Raw genomic sequence first — 14,640 nt, 5'->3', positions numbered from 1 at the left:
CTCTAAGTGATCAGGCAGATGGAGTGGTGCTCTTTCCTCTCCATCCCGGGACCCTCTACCCATCTCTCCTGTAATCCCCCTGCCTCTTACAATCATTTCTTGGGAAATCACGGGTGCGTCCTCCTGAAAGACACCGTCCGGCTTCTGTTTCTCCAAAATCAACCATTTAACAGCCCCACACAGGACTTGAGAGTCGATGGCAATGAGGTTGGCCGCCAGAGCAAAGACCTTGACCACGTAGGCGGTCAGCCTGAGGGCGGGGGTTAGGTGGACACCAGATGTGAACCAATCGGCTTTTGGAATCAGAGAATGACATCCTCACCCACCAATGAACAGAGAGGGGCGGTGCCCGAGCCCCTCTGGGTTTTTCAGATCAAAGCCCATGAAGCTGGCACATAAAGGCGTCTAAGGCTCACTCAGTTCTGCAGCCTTGACTGTGGACAGGGAGGGACCAGACCACTCTTGGTGGGGACTCAGGTGGGTGTCGGGGTGTCGTGGGTGCCACGCTGAGCATCTGTCCTTACCAGGTGCTGGGTGGCCGGTGGTTGAAGGCAGCATAGGCAGAGCTGGGCTGTTTGTAGGCCAGCTGCTGAGTGTACCCTGTGCGGAATAGACAGGATCACTGAAGGGAGGGGTGGGCTGGGGCTGGGCTGACTAGGGTGGGCAGTGGGTGTCCCGAAGGCAGGACAAGGGTGCCACCTATGTGAGGTGGAATGAGGGTTCAAAGAGTGTGGGGCCGGGATCCTGGGGAGGGGGAGTGAGCTTTAAAGGAGGGCTTGGAGAGGAAGCTGAGAGAAGAGGGACAGTGTGGGGTGTGGGCGGGTGGGAGCATGGTGGGGGAGGGTCTCACTAGAGTGTGGGGGCAGGGGTGCTGTATGGAGTTGGGCAGGTGGGGAGAGAGGAAGGAGCGGCCAAGCAGGGCACGGATTCTGGAAAGAGGACTCAGTCTGGGTCCAGGATTAGATATGAGGCAAATCATCCCTGTAGGACATGCAGAGAGGGGAGGAGTTTGGAGGAGAGGCAGGGCCTCGGGAGGAGGGGCGGGGCTCCTGTGACCGAAGAGGGGCCTTGGGAGGAGGGGCGGGGTTGTGAGATTGAGGAGGGGCCTCGGGAGGAGGAGCGGAGGGGAGGAGCCTTTGGAGGAGGAGCTGGTTTGGGGGTTTCCAGAGCAGGCCCACCTTTCCTGATGATCTCCAGGCACTGTTGCCTCTTCTCCAGGCCAAACTTATCCCACTGTTCCGTCTGGTCTAGGTAGTGTACCGCAATAACTGTGGGTGTCATGCCAATCATGTTCTGCTCCCCACAGCCTGAGGGGGTGACGATCAGGTGTTTCAGCCGCTCTGCATCCACTGCGTCCTCGGCCATCTGAGTCACTGGGGTCCCTGCAGCCGAGGGTGGAGGAAAAGGTCTGTTCAAGCCGTCTCTTTCCAGAGGAGGCCTAGAGCTTGGGGACCGCAGGAGGGGGGTCCTATGTGGGGTTTAGGGGGAGGTTGTACCCCATCTTGGACATTTAATTTCACTTATTTAAAATAATGGCAGTAGCCACGGACAGCTTTGGCTTAGAATTCATGCCTACTGTCTGTTGGAGAACTCCACATAGCATCTCATTTAACACCCAAACCACTTTAGAGCTAGGTACTGTCTCTTGCTCTGTATGGTAGCTTGTCTGAGAGGTGCAACACCCCCTTCTTGTTCTTCCTGGATCTACTAAAGAAGGGCAGATCCTCTGCACTTGGCCGGTGTGGCTTCTCATTAAATATCTTTACCAGCAAATGCTATTTGCTAAACTAACTTCTGCAGGAGGCTCCTGCAGGCCGACCCAAGCCGCACTGTTCCAGATGAAGTAGGCCTTGGAAGTGCTATGGGTCAATCCTCACAGCAAACAAGGCAGAGAGTGTCTGTGGTGTTTGAATGAGAATGGCCCCCAGTTTGGTGCCCAGTTAGTGGAACTGTTTGGGGAGGATGAGGAGGTGTGGCCTTGTTGGAGGAAGTGTGTCACTGGGGTGGGCTTTGGGGTTTCAAAAGCACAGAGCAGGCCCAGCCTCTCTCCTTCCTCCGCCTGTGGATCAGGACGTAGCTCTCAGCTACTGCTCCAGCACCATGCCTGCCTGCTCCCTGCCGTAAAGATCACAGACTAAGAGTTGCCGTGGTCAGTGTCTCATCACAGTTATAGAACAGTGACTAAGACAGTATCATTGCCCTCGTTTTTCACAGGGGGAAACTGAGGCACAGGGAGGCATTATGTTAAGAAATGAGTCCCAGGTCAATCAACTTGAAATGGCAGAATTGAGATCCGAATCCTGCATCCTGGTCCAGGGTCTCCCCCCTCTGAGAGATGGAGCTCCGTTCGTAGCTCCCAGCTACCCTGACGCCTGCCCAGACCCTCATGCCAGGGAAGAGGCCATCATACCTTGCAGGAGAATTCTGGTCTCCGAGTCTGTGTCTGGCACTTGGTCACTGAGGTCTGCGGCGGGCACATCCTCCCTCTGCACTCCCTCTGCAGGGTGAGTGTGGAAGAGACTTGGGTGGTTCCAGCTTCCCCTGCCCCTGGTTCCCTACACCACCCTGCCCACTCTGCCTGCCTCTCACCTTGCCCTAGGTGCTCTGGATCCAGTGTCCGGACGGCCACGGTTTTGTTGACTCTCATGCCTTCCGGCTGTGAAGGAGGGTGGACAAAACGACAAGAGATACATGGATGGAGAACAGGACGCTGTTCGGAGAATGACCCCTTCAGAAGGACTCTGCCTCTTCTCCCTGTGTGACCTCTCTGTGTCTCAACTTCTTCTGAGGAGGAGGCGGTACAAACACCTACCTTACACTCTTGTGTGCGCATGTGTGTGAGAACATGGATGCATGAGTGTGCATGTATGTGAGTGTAAGGTGCACATGTTGTTTGCATATGTGTGAGTGTGTATATACACATATGCATGTGTTTGGGAGTGTGCATGTATGTGTGTGTGTGTGTGTGCATGCCTCTGTGTGTGCATGTGTATGAACGAAGTGTGCATGTGTGTATGTATAGTGTGTGCATGTGTGTATGTATAATGTGTGTGCATGTGTGTATGTATAGCGTGTGCATGTGTGTATGTATAGTGTGTGTATGTGTGTGTACATATGTGAATGTATTGTGTGAGTGTGCATGCATGTGTGAGTGTGTGCATGTGTGTGTTGAGTGTGTGCAAGCATGTGAAAGTGTCAATGCCATATGTCTTCTTCTATGCCTATCTTTTGAGACGGAGTCTGTCCATGAGTCAGCCACTTCCTCTAGCATCTGTCTGGGGGCTGAGGATCTGAATTCAGGTCCTCAGGCTTATACAGCAGTTGCGTTGCCAGGGGAGCCTCTGCCTGGGACCTTTTAACTTTTTCAAACCCGAGACAAGGTCTCTTTAAGTTACCCCTGTTTCTCTCAAATTCACAATCCTCTTGCCCCAGCCTCCCCAGTGCTCGGAGGACAGGTCGTACCCCACTGAGGACAGAGCCCAGAGCTTCACATGAAGTAGCTAGCGCTCTACACACAGCCCTGGCCAGCTCTAATCTCTGTGACACCCGGGCCCTAAGATGATCCCTGGTGTCTCCGAGCCCAGGGAGAGCTGAGGGCAGGGACGGCAGATGCCCCTGAGGACTCACCACAACCTTCAGCGTCTTCTTAACACCATCGCTGATGAAGGTGCCATAGATGGCAGCCTTGACCTCCACCTCCTGGAGGCCGATCTTCAAGGGGACAAGGACGTATGGCACAGCCACGGAGGACTTGGCAGGGATTTCGATGGTCTGGAGGTAGCGTTTCTTGGCAGTGGCCAGGCTGCAGAAGGCTGGGTTGTGCAACAGCTCCACCCTCACCTACAGGGAGGGGGCACCAGGGCCAGTGAGGGGGGACCAGGACAGGTGAGGAGGGACCAGGACAGGTGAGGGGGACCAGGACAGGTGAGGGGGACCAGGACAGGTGAGGGGGACCAGGACAGGTGAGGGGGGACCAGGACAGGTGAGGGGGGACCAGGACAGGTGAGGGGGACCAGGACAGGTGAGGGGGACCAGGACAGGTGAGGGGGACCAGGACAGGTGAGGGAGGACCAGGGCAGGTGAGGGGGACCAGGACAGGTGAGGGGGGACCAGGGCAGGTGAGGGGGGACCAGGGCAGGTGAGGGGACCAGGACAGGTGAGGGGGACCAGGCAGGTGAGGGGGGGGGGGGGGGGGGGGGGGGGGGACCAGGCAGGTGAGGGGGACCAGGCAGGTGAGGGGGACCAGGACAGGTGAGGAGGACCAGGGCAGGTGAGGGGGACCAGGACAGGTGAGGGAGGACCAGGACAGGTGAGGGGGGACCAGGACAGGTGAGGAGGACCAGGCAGGTGAGGGGGACCAGGGCAGGTGAAGAAGGACCAGGGCAGATGAGGGGGACCAGGACAGGTGAGGGAGACCAGGACAGGTGAGGGGGACCAGGACAGGTGAGGGGGGGGGGGGGGGGGGGGGGGGACGGGCAGGTGAGGGGGACCAGGCAGGTGAGGGAGGACCAGGGCAGGTAAGGGGAGACCAGGGCAGGTGAGGGAGGACCAGGACAGGTGAGGGGGACCAGGACAGGTGAGGGGGACCAGGACAGGTGAGGGGGACCAGGGCAGGTGAGGGGGGACCAGGGCAGGTGAGGGGGGACCAGGCAGGTGAGGAAAGACCAGGCAGGTGAGGGGAACCAGTACAGATGAGGGAGAACCAGACAGAGGGGACCAGAAGTGAGGGTGGACCAGGGCAGGTGAGGAAGGACCTGGGCAGGTGAGGAGAGGACCAGGGCAGGTGAGGGGGGACCAGGACAGGTGAGGGGGACCAGGACAGATGAGGGGGAAACAGGACAGGTGAGGGGGAAACAGGACAGATGAGGGGGGACCAGGGCAGGTGAGGAGAGCCAGGGCAGGTGAGGAGAGACCAGGGCAGGTGAGGGGGACCAGAGCAGGTGAAGGAGGACCAGGGCAGATGAGGAGAGACCAGGACAGGTGAGGGGGAACCACAGCAGGTGAGGGGGGACCAGGACAGATGAGGAGAACCAGGGCAGGTGAGGGGGGAAAAGGACAGATGAGGAGAGACCAGGGCAGGTGAGGGGGGATTAAGGCAGGTGAGGGGGGATCAGGACAGGTGAGGGGGGGCTGGGGTTGGTGAGGAGAGACCAGGACAGGTGAGGGGGGGCTGGGGTTGGTGAGGAGAGCCAGGGAAGATGAGGGTGGGGCCCGTGGAGGGTAAGTGAGGGAGGGGCTAGGGCAGGCAAAGGTGGGTTCGTGGGTCCTGTTGAACCTCCCAGCTCCTGCTTGCTCCCACCTTCAGTTTCTCATGCTCACGGTAGTTGAAGAGTACAGCTCTTATCTCCACCTGCTCATTGCGCACCACAGAGTAGGGCAGCCTCAGGTCAATGAAGAAGTCCTGCATCACTTTGATCTCATAGGGGTCCGCCACACAGATCCCTGTGGGCAGAGAGGGCAGTGTGAAGGGTCCAGGTGGGAGGGCTGTGCGGGGAGGCCTAGCCGGGCTCCTGGTTCTGGTTCCCTGCTGGCCATGGCTGATCCCGTTCACAGAAAGGTACAGCCTAAACACGCACATGTGACTGACAAACCCCAGATGTGCTGGCATCATGGCCAGCTGTGTCCAGTCTCTATGTAAACATGTACACATGTGTGCACGGGTCCACATGCATGAGGAGGCCAGAGGTCGACACTGGGTGTCGTCTTCAGCTGCTCCTCCACCTTAATTAATCGTATGTAGGTTGGTGCATGTGTAACTCTGAGTTCGTGTGCATCTCAGTGCAGTACCCATAGAGGCCAGAAGAGGGAGTCCGATCCCCTGGAACTGTGGTCAGTTGTAAGCTGCCTGAAATGGGTGCTGGGAACCAAACTCTAGGCCTCTGCAAGACTAGCAAATGCTTTTAACCGCTGAGCTCCCCCGGCCCTCTACCTTATTTTGTGACACAGGGTTTCTTGCTGACCCTGGAGCTCATTGATTGGCTAGGCTGGCTGACCAGGAAGCCCAGCGGTCCTCCTGTTCCTGCCTCCCCAGCACCCGGCCGCCCTGCCTGTGTTGGATCTGCAGACGGAGCTTGGGTTCTTATGCTCACAGGGCAAGCTCTTCACCTCTGAGCCGCCTCCCCAGCCCGTCCTTACCTTTCTTGTCTGACAAGCTCACTGCCAGAATCTCCCAGGTGGTGATGGAGTCTTTGAGAAAAATGTTCATGACCTTCGTGGAGATTCTGGGTGGGGCAGAAATTTAAATTTTAAGTAGTAAGATCTACCAGGAGGGAGAAGGGTGTGGAGGTGGGGACCCCTGGGGACAGGTTAGAGAGGAGCTCTGGGCTGCACCTGTGGCCCTGCTAATTCAGGCCATGGACCTCCATGGTGACTGCAGAGGAGACAGGAAGTTGGCAGGTGCGTGCAAATCATACGTAAAAGAGCTCATTGGGGGGATGCTCCCGGCCCTCATGCAGGAGTGTGGACTGGGGTATCCTAGACTCATCTGCCTTTTAAGAAATGTATTTACTGTGTGTGTGAGAGAGAGTGTGTGGCCTCCTGTCCTAAGCTCCTGTGGAGGTCGAGGACAACTTGTGGGCGTTGGTTCTCTCCGTCCACCATGTCAGTCTTGTGGCCAACCTTTACCCACGGTCCATGCAGCCATACCCATTTTTCTCCGGTTCCTTCAGCTCCTCTATGGTCCACAACCAGCTCTCTGGAAACTGGCTTCGAGAGATGATATCTTCTTCGGGAATTATGTCTTCATCCATGTCACCTGAGGATGGGTAGATGTGGTTTGGAAAAAGACCCACTTTGGGGTGGGGCCCTTGCATACATTTCTGAGTTGTGTACATGCATTCACCCTGGGGTGAGGGTTTACCACCAGCCCCTGATGGGCTGGGGATTTGTGGGGAGTCCTCTCTCCATCCAGGAAATAAAAACTAAAAATCGTGTGCTACAGATGTGTTGGTATCAAGATGAGCATCATACAAGCTGGTTGGGAACTCACTAGGTAGCCCAGGCTGGCCCGGGACCTACAGTAATCCTCTTGCCTCAGTCTCCTGAGTGTGCAGTGACAGGCATGTGACACCATACCTAGTTGCGATGTGGAGTGATTGTAGAACTTGTCTTCGTTTTGCTGAAGACGTATTGGCTTGTGGGATGGGGGCATAGGCCAGTAGGAGGACCGCCCTGGGCTCCCTCACCCCTTCCCTTCTCTTCCTTGCTGTGAAGCCCAGATGGCCTCCGCCCTCCTCCTTCTGTCTTCCCAGAGTTCAGGGCTGGGGCCACAGTCTTTGGGCCGCTCTCCCAGCAGACAGGTGCAGCCCCCCCCCCATCGCTCAGCCCTTCCCCTTCGGGGTGCCACTCACTCCTGGCCAGGCCCAGCACTTGGTCTCGCTGGTGCTTCAGGCGAAGCTCGGTGATGTAGTTGCAGCAGTCTATGAAAGCCTTCACGCAGTTCTCCCCCTGGGTGATGAAGCGTGCCCGGCGCTGGCAGGTGAACCTCATAGGGATATCCCGCATGCCGTCCTCACAGCACTTCCGCAGACCCTTGTCTGTGTACTGACCCGCTGCGGGAGGCCCAGACCCGGCGTCAGCCTTAGCCATCAGGAGAGGATCAGACCAAAGTCCAGGTAGGACTTCCCTGGGGTAGGACAAGGGAGGCGACCCCCCCCTTCCTCCCTTGGGATTCTAACAGGATGGGGCGGGTGATGCATGGAGATGGTGTCCATCTGACCTTTGTCCATCCTCCTTTCCATCAACTGTACCGAGCGGCGGCGGCGGTGGCCAGCTGGCTTGGCACACTGGAGATCTGAGGGAGGGACAGGCGTGCGATGGGTGAGGCCAGGGTGTGACTGCACCCTTTTTGCAGTAGAGGAGACTGAGGCTCAAGGAGCAGCAACGGAGGCTGGCCATATAGCTCAGTGGGTAGAGGGGCTTGCTGCTAATCCTGATGACATGAGTTTGATCCCCAGGACCCACATAGTGGAAGGTGAGAACTGACTGGTGTGAGTTGTCTTCTGACCTCCACATGCATGCTGTGGGGTGAGCATGCACACACACACACACACACACACACATTCCTGCACACACACGTACACACTCGTGTACACGTATGCACATCAGCATGCACACCAATGCACATGTGTGCATGCACAAAAGCAAACACACAGAGACATACGTACACACACACTCCTGCACACACACGTACACACTTGTGTACACATATGCACATCAGCATGCATACCCATGCACATGTCTGCATGCACAAAAGCACACACACACACACACACACACACACACACACACACACACACACACACCCCGCTTTCATTAAATGCAATTAAAAACTAATTTAAAACAAAACAGGGATGGCAGGTGCCGCTGTGGAGGAGGCGAGATTCAGTTTCCTGCTCTCGGGGTCTTATATGGGCATCTGGGGATGGAGGCATGTCCCTCCCTGTGTCCCTCCCTGTGTCCCCGCCCCCCCCCCCCCGTCCCTTTTCTCACCTGCTCTCTGCTCAGTCTGCAGGCCTTGGCTTGTTTTGAAGGCCAGGCCTGCATCCATGAAGACGCCCGCAAAGTCCTTCCCGCTGCCTGGGGTACAGCCTATGTCTGCCTTCTCTACCACGTCCCAGACCTGCAAGTCGGGGGAGATGGGGCGGGTGGCAGGGTTTGCGGGGAGAGGCCAGGTCAGCAGAGCCTCATCCAACCCACGATGAAGCTCAACCCGGCCGTCCCCGACCCTCCTACCCTCACACCCAGCCCCTGACAGAATCCCAGCCCAGCCTCTGGCACCCACACCCTCTGGCACCCACCACACCCTCGTTTCCCCCGACTCTGCTCCAGGTCGGGCTCTGGGATGCAGGGACTCACCTTGCTCTGGGTGAGTTTGTTCTTCTTGTTCAGCACAAACACACCCTTGTCCACGGCCACCAGCCCCACTCGGGCCCCCCGGTTTCCCTCGATCCTGAGTGTCGTTTGCTGCCCAGGTGTGGGCAGTCGGTTATCTCTGTGGTCACCCTTCACCACCAGCTGTAGGGAGGATAGGGAAGCAAGATGGATGAGTCAGCCCTGGAAAGACCACAGAGAGAGAACTGGAGGGAAAAGAAAAGGTGGAGGAGAGAGAGGGGGCAGAGTGGAGGGAGGAGATTAGCAAAAGTAAGAGAGGTGAGGAGAGAGTTGGAAATAGGAGCAAGAAGAGAAGAGGGGATGCAAATGGTGGTGGTGGGCGGAGCAAAAGCAGGCAGAACTCTGAGCTTCCAGGCCCAGCCTAGTCCACATGATGAGGTTCAGGACAGTCAGGGCTATATAGTGAGCCTATGTCTCAAAGGAAGGAAAGCGGGGAAGAGAGATGGGGTGGGGGCATGACTCACCGTGCCTACACAGGAATCCTTTACATCCACCCACACAGAGTCGGCCACCACCTCCCTCTGGCCACTGGCTCCAATCAGGGTGTAGTAAGCCACCAGGCGGAAGGAAGGAATGAAATCTGGGGTGATGATCAGGGACAAGACCAACAGATCCTGGCCAGGCTCCCGAACCTGTCGGCCTGCCTTCAGTATCTTCCCCTTGTTCATAACCTGGAGGGACAATGGGCTGGCATGAGAATCAGGAGGAGGCTAGGTGGAATGGGTAGGGTAGACCCCGGGCCGGGCAGGATCCTTAGGATGGGTAGGGTAGACCCCAGGGCTGGGCAGAGATCCTTAGGATGGGTAGGGAGACCCCAAGGCTGGGCAGAGATACTTAGGATGGGTAGGGTAGCCCCCAGGGCTGTGTAGAAATCCTTAGGATGGGTAGGGGAGACCCCGGGGCTGGGCATGGATCCTTAGGATGGATAGGGTAGACCCCAGGGCTGGGTAGAGATCCTTATGATGGGTAGGGTAGACCTTGGGGCTGGGCAGAGATCCTTAGGATGGGTAGGGTAGGTAGACCCTGGGGCTGGGCAGAGATCCTTAGGATGGGTAGGGTAGACCCGGGCCTTGGCAGAGATCCTTAGGATGGGTAGGGTAGACCCCAGGGCTGGGCAGAGATCCTTAGGATGGTTAGGAGAGACCCCAGGGCTGGGTAGAGATCCTTAGGATGGGTAGGAGAGACCCCAAGGCTGGACAGGGACCCTTAGGATGGATAGGGGAGAACCCAAGGCTGGGTAGAGATCCTTAGGATGGATAGGGTAGACCCTGGGCCTGGCAGGGCTCCCTAGGATGCTGGTGAGGCATGTGGGGGAGCTGAGGCTTCTGGTGACCACAGACCAGGTAGGTGTAGTAGCGGATCTTGGCCTCTTGGCCGGGGTCTGTGCGAAGGTGGAAGTTGACGTTGAGGTTGTCCCCTGGCTTGAGCTCCACACGAGACACTGACAGGTGTAGATAGTTGTTGGAATTGTGCATAGTGCTGTAGGGATGCGCCTTCATGGTGTTGCTGGCCTGTCGTGCTTCTGGAATACCTTCCTTCTTGGTGTGCACCTACGTCAGGAAAGAGGGAGGCATGCTGATGCCCAGAGCTGCCCGGATGATGGTTAATACTGACTGCAGCTTGACAGCATCTAGAAGCAACCAGGGGATGAACTCTGACCATGCCAGTGAGGGGCTTTCTAGGTGGAAGACTCACTCCATGTGTGGGTGGCACCGTCCTCCCCTGGGCTAGAGGACTGGACTGAATAAGAAGGAGAAGACGAGCCGAGGGCCAGCGTTCACCTCTGCCGATATGTGAACAGTGGCTTCAAGCTCCTGCCTCAGTGCCTGCCCAGCCGTGACAAACTGTAGCCTCATGCTGAGAGCCAGTACACCTTCCTTCATGAAGTGACTTTTGTCAGGTTTTGGTTACAGCAACGTGGGACCCTCTGGGTGACCCACAGAACCCATCAGAAAGCCATCAGAGCCCCAGTATTTCCCTGGCTGTGGAGACTAGGGCCTGAGTTCTGGACACTCACGGTGATGGTCAGGGCATTGCGATTGTTGGGCGTGTTGATGCTCAGCTTGGCTACACCATCATCTTGGGTGAGAGCCTGCGCATCAGATCCCTGAATGACTACCGGCACTCGGCGGGCTGGAGAGCCGTCGGGGTTGGTCACGAACACCTGTGGACAGAGGCAGGTGGAGAAGGGTCGGGTGGCGTGGTCGGAGTGACTGAAACGGAAAGTGGGGACCGGCCGTGGATCTTACCATGAGGTCGAAGGGCATGGCTGGCTTGAAGAATTTGGGCGTCTTGGTGAAGTGGATCGCATACGGCGAGGTGACAATTGGGATCCCAGTGCACTCTGCCTCTACCATGTCACTACCTGAGGGGATGGATGGTAACAGTAAGGGCAGGCTCCCCAGCAGCCCTTCAGGGCCAGGCTCCTCGCTTAGGCTGGCCTTGCTACCTGGCCTCCTCCATCAGAGCAGGCCTCACCTGAGTGCAGGATGACAGTGACAGAGACGAACAGGGACTTCCCCACCAGGGCCTCAGCATTGGAAGGCTGCACCCCATCCAGCAACACCTTTCGCTCCAGCACTGCCTCCCCAAAACCGTCCTCGATCTGCAGACGATAGGGGAGCGTGAAGGAGGGGAGAAGGTCCCCAAGACAGGAGCTGGGAAGGGGAAGAAGGCCTCAGAATGGGAGGCTGGGTTCAGCAGTGTGGGACTGGGAGGGGCTAAGAGGTGGGAGGGACTAAGGGGAGGGGCGTGGTCTCAGAGGGAGAGATGGAGGTTCCAGGCTGTCACAGGGCTGGGACAGTACCACCACGCGCTGGAGGGATTGGGCCAGAGAAAACTTCTTATCGCCATCCTGGACCCCAAAGATCACGAAGGCCGTCCCGTCCACGTCCTTCCCGTACAGGAACCTGCGAGGCAAGGAGACGTGGGGTCCCGAAGACCTCTCTGGCTGCGGCTGAAGACCCATCCCCTCCGTGCATCACACCCACCCTCACCTGGCCGTGATGGAAACTTCCAGGCCCTTCGGGTCATCGACGTAATAAAATTTCTCTGCAGGCTTCACCAGGACCTCAAAGCTGGGCAGCACTGGGGTGGGTGGGACGATGGCAAAGATGGTGTGGGCAGGGCTGCCCGGGCGGCACAGGACGGTGGCCGCGTCCTTACCCCGACTCCATCAGGTCCCCCAGGACTTACCATACTCCTTCACCTCAAACTCTGCGGTGAAGTTCTGCTGGGGTGAGTGTTCGTAGAAGGCTCGGATCCTCCACTGCCCCATGCTGCAGGAAGATGAGGAGTTCGGCCGGGCCCCCAAGCACCTCCCCGTCCCTCTCCAGGGACAGGGGAGTCCTGTTCCCGGAGACCCAGACATACTTGACCAGTTCTGGAATGCTCCAAGACGAAGGTAAGATGCCATACTGGTTGTGGGAAGACAGAGTGTCTCTCTTGATGGGCACGCCATCAGGGGTCTGTAAAGAGTCAGGAAAGGCTATGGGATAAAGCAACTCTTAAGAGGCCCAACCACACCATCTCCTATATCTACTGAGGCGGCAGTTAAGAACACAGACCTTGGTCACTCGGCCTAGGTTCAAATCCCTACTCTGCCACTTAGAAGCTGTGTGATCTCAGGCAAATGGCCCAGCCTCTCTGTGCTGTGCATTCCCTGTATCTTTAGATAAAGGGTCCTGACCTCACTGGCTTAGGACATAGTTCATACAGCAAATGCCTGGACATTTAGAAGATCAGGGGTGGTGTGTGTGTGTGTGTGTGTGTGTGTGTGTGTGTGTGTGTGTGTGTGTGTGTTGTAGCAGGGGGAGTGAGGGACAGAGAGGGAGGAGGAACGCAGGGAGGAAACGGCAGAATGAGCTGGGTCTTGTGCCCTGCAAGGAAGACCTGGGCCTTGACCCTCAAGAAGTGGGAGCTACTGAGGGGAGTGGGGAGAGAAGGGGTCCTCACTCAGGCTTTCACAGCGGCCTCTACTAGGCAGAACAGACTACATGGGATTACCACTAACGGTCATCCCAATCTTCAGATGGGGAAACTGAGGCCCAGCGAGTTTCTGTGGAGTCAGATTCCTGGGTCTCTGACCCTCCTATGGGCCTCCTAGGTCTCTGGTTTCTGTGCACGGGCCGCGCCGCGTAGCCATTGGCCCTTTCCGAGGGTCTCTGGGAAGCTCAGCAGCTGGTACCTCAATGGTGATGACGACTGTCCGGGCCACGGGCAGCAGGTTGTTGTCCACGGTGTAGATCCGATACAGGACTGGAGGATGTGAGGGAGACAGCGGAGTCAGACCTCAGGCTCTGGCAGGGCCTTGCAGCCCCGGTGTGCGCACTCACCCACCACCCCACTTACCCGTGGAGCCCGGGGTGTAGATGGTCTTGTCTGTCTGGATGAAGAGGTACCCACTCTGGAAGCTCACCAGCACCACTTTCTCCACCATCACTGCGCCGAAGCTCGCCACCACTGTCACATACTTGTGCCCCTTGTTCGGCTGGAACTCGTTACTGGCTGGAATCTACACATGGGCCAGGGGGCAGTCAGGAGCCTGCTGCAGGGTGTGGCGCCTGGAGAGTAATCCCTGTGCCTTTGGGACTCCTCTGGGCCCTTCCCCAGCAGGGCCGGGATTGGAGGGGGGCGGAGAATCAGAGGGGCGGGGACTCGGAGGGGCGGGGCTCAGAGGGGCGGGGATTCAGAGGGGAGGGCCTCAGGGGGCGTGGCTGATAGGGGGAGGGACTCAGAGGGGAGGGCCTCAGAGGGGGCGATGACTCAGAGAAGCACGCCTAAGAGAGGAGGGACTCAGAGGGGCGGTGACTCAGAGGGCGTGGCTAAAAGGGGAGGGGCACAGAGGGTGGGGACTTGGGGGGGCTCAGAGGGTTGGGACTCAGAAGGGAAGGACTCAGAGGGGCGTGGCTAAGAAGGGAAGGGCTCAGAGGGGAGGGGACTTAAGGGAGGGACTTAGAAGGTAGACTCCGAGGGGAGGGACTCAGAGGAGAGGAGCTCAGGGGGCGGGGTTCAGAGGGGAAGCGTCCAGGGAGGCGGGGACACAGAGGAGAGGGGCCCAGGGAGGCGGGGACACAGAGGGGAGGAGCCCGGGGAGGCGGGGACACAGAGGGGAGAATCTCGGGGAGGCGGGGATGGGGGGCTCAGGGAGCGGGGGACTCAGAAGTGAGGGGTTCAGGGAGAGGGAGACTCAGAGAGGTGGGGTTCCGAGGGGAGGGGACTCAGGCTGGACCAAAGGGGCTGTGGCTGTCTGTAGCTCTGCACGCGGTCCCTTGCCCACCTTGATGGTGACAGTGCTCAGGTGTCCCGTGGCGCCTGTCAGCACAGTCTTCTCGCTGGTCAGCACCTGCTTCTTCAGGAAGTCGTGCACGGTGACTGTGACTGGGATATCACCCTGCGCCTCATGGGCCTCCACCACGACGGTCTCTTCACTCTCCAGCCGCAGGACATTGGGGGTGATGATGGAATAACTGTCCAAGAAATATGGGAGCAGATGTCACCTCCAGGCCGGAGACTTCAGCCCGAGTCCGTCAGTGCCTGGTCGGCCCAGTCACTGGATCTGGAGGGCTCCCGGTGCTAGCTGCCAGAGCGGATGCCTGGACCCACGTTCCTGCCCCAGTGCCATTACCTCCCACATGGTCCGGTGCCATTACCTAACCATGGCCCACTCTCCCTGGACCAGACCAGCAGAAGCTGGCTTTCCCTGGTTTCAGCACTGGGAACTGCTCATGCTGAGCAAGTGCTCTGTCA

At 58.0% G+C, this 14,640-nt stretch overlaps 1 protein-coding gene across 2 annotated transcripts in view; it reads right to left on the bottom strand.

Annotated features, from left to right (window-relative positions):
- The window catches only part of C3 (complement C3), a 29,033-nt gene that overhangs the window by 13,213 nt on the left and 1,180 nt on the right, over positions 1 to 14,640 (bottom strand). For both annotated transcript variants that reach the window (XM_028861203.2, XM_037201697.1), the window contains exons 2-26: positions 14,171 to 14,360; positions 13,243 to 13,405; positions 13,079 to 13,149; positions 12,265 to 12,359; positions 12,088 to 12,170; positions 11,889 to 11,979; positions 11,699 to 11,801; positions 11,371 to 11,497; positions 11,142 to 11,257; positions 10,910 to 11,056; positions 10,233 to 10,442; positions 9,357 to 9,563; positions 8,857 to 9,015; positions 8,491 to 8,620; positions 7,718 to 7,792; positions 7,350 to 7,550; positions 6,646 to 6,754; positions 6,136 to 6,221; positions 5,300 to 5,442; positions 3,628 to 3,840; positions 2,590 to 2,656; positions 2,411 to 2,497; positions 1,179 to 1,382; positions 525 to 600; positions 91 to 250 (exon numbers count right to left, since the gene is read on the bottom strand). In XM_028861203.2, coding sequence (XP_028717036.1) covers positions 91 to 250; positions 525 to 600; positions 1,179 to 1,382; positions 2,411 to 2,497; positions 2,590 to 2,656; positions 3,628 to 3,840; positions 5,300 to 5,442; positions 6,136 to 6,221; positions 6,646 to 6,754; positions 7,350 to 7,550; positions 7,718 to 7,792; positions 8,491 to 8,620; positions 8,857 to 9,015; positions 9,357 to 9,563; positions 10,233 to 10,442; positions 10,910 to 11,056; positions 11,142 to 11,257; positions 11,371 to 11,497; positions 11,699 to 11,801; positions 11,889 to 11,979; positions 12,088 to 12,170; positions 12,265 to 12,359; positions 13,079 to 13,149; positions 13,243 to 13,405; positions 14,171 to 14,360 — 3,313 coding nt within the window. The remainder of the gene's footprint in view (positions 1 to 90; positions 251 to 524; positions 601 to 1,178; positions 1,383 to 2,410; positions 2,498 to 2,589; positions 2,657 to 3,627; positions 3,841 to 5,299; positions 5,443 to 6,135; positions 6,222 to 6,645; positions 6,755 to 7,349; positions 7,551 to 7,717; positions 7,793 to 8,490; positions 8,621 to 8,856; positions 9,016 to 9,356; positions 9,564 to 10,232; positions 10,443 to 10,909; positions 11,057 to 11,141; positions 11,258 to 11,370; positions 11,498 to 11,698; positions 11,802 to 11,888; positions 11,980 to 12,087; positions 12,171 to 12,264; positions 12,360 to 13,078; positions 13,150 to 13,242; positions 13,406 to 14,170; positions 14,361 to 14,640) is intronic.

Source organism: Peromyscus leucopus, unplaced genomic scaffold, assembly GCF_004664715.2.
Source record: "Peromyscus leucopus breed LL Stock unplaced genomic scaffold, UCI_PerLeu_2.1 scaffold_1159, whole genome shotgun sequence".
Taxonomy (NCBI): Eukaryota; Metazoa; Chordata; class Mammalia; order Rodentia; family Cricetidae; genus Peromyscus; species Peromyscus leucopus.
The sequence above is the reverse complement of the archived record's forward strand: the minus strand, read 5'-3'. Positions and strand labels throughout refer to the sequence as shown.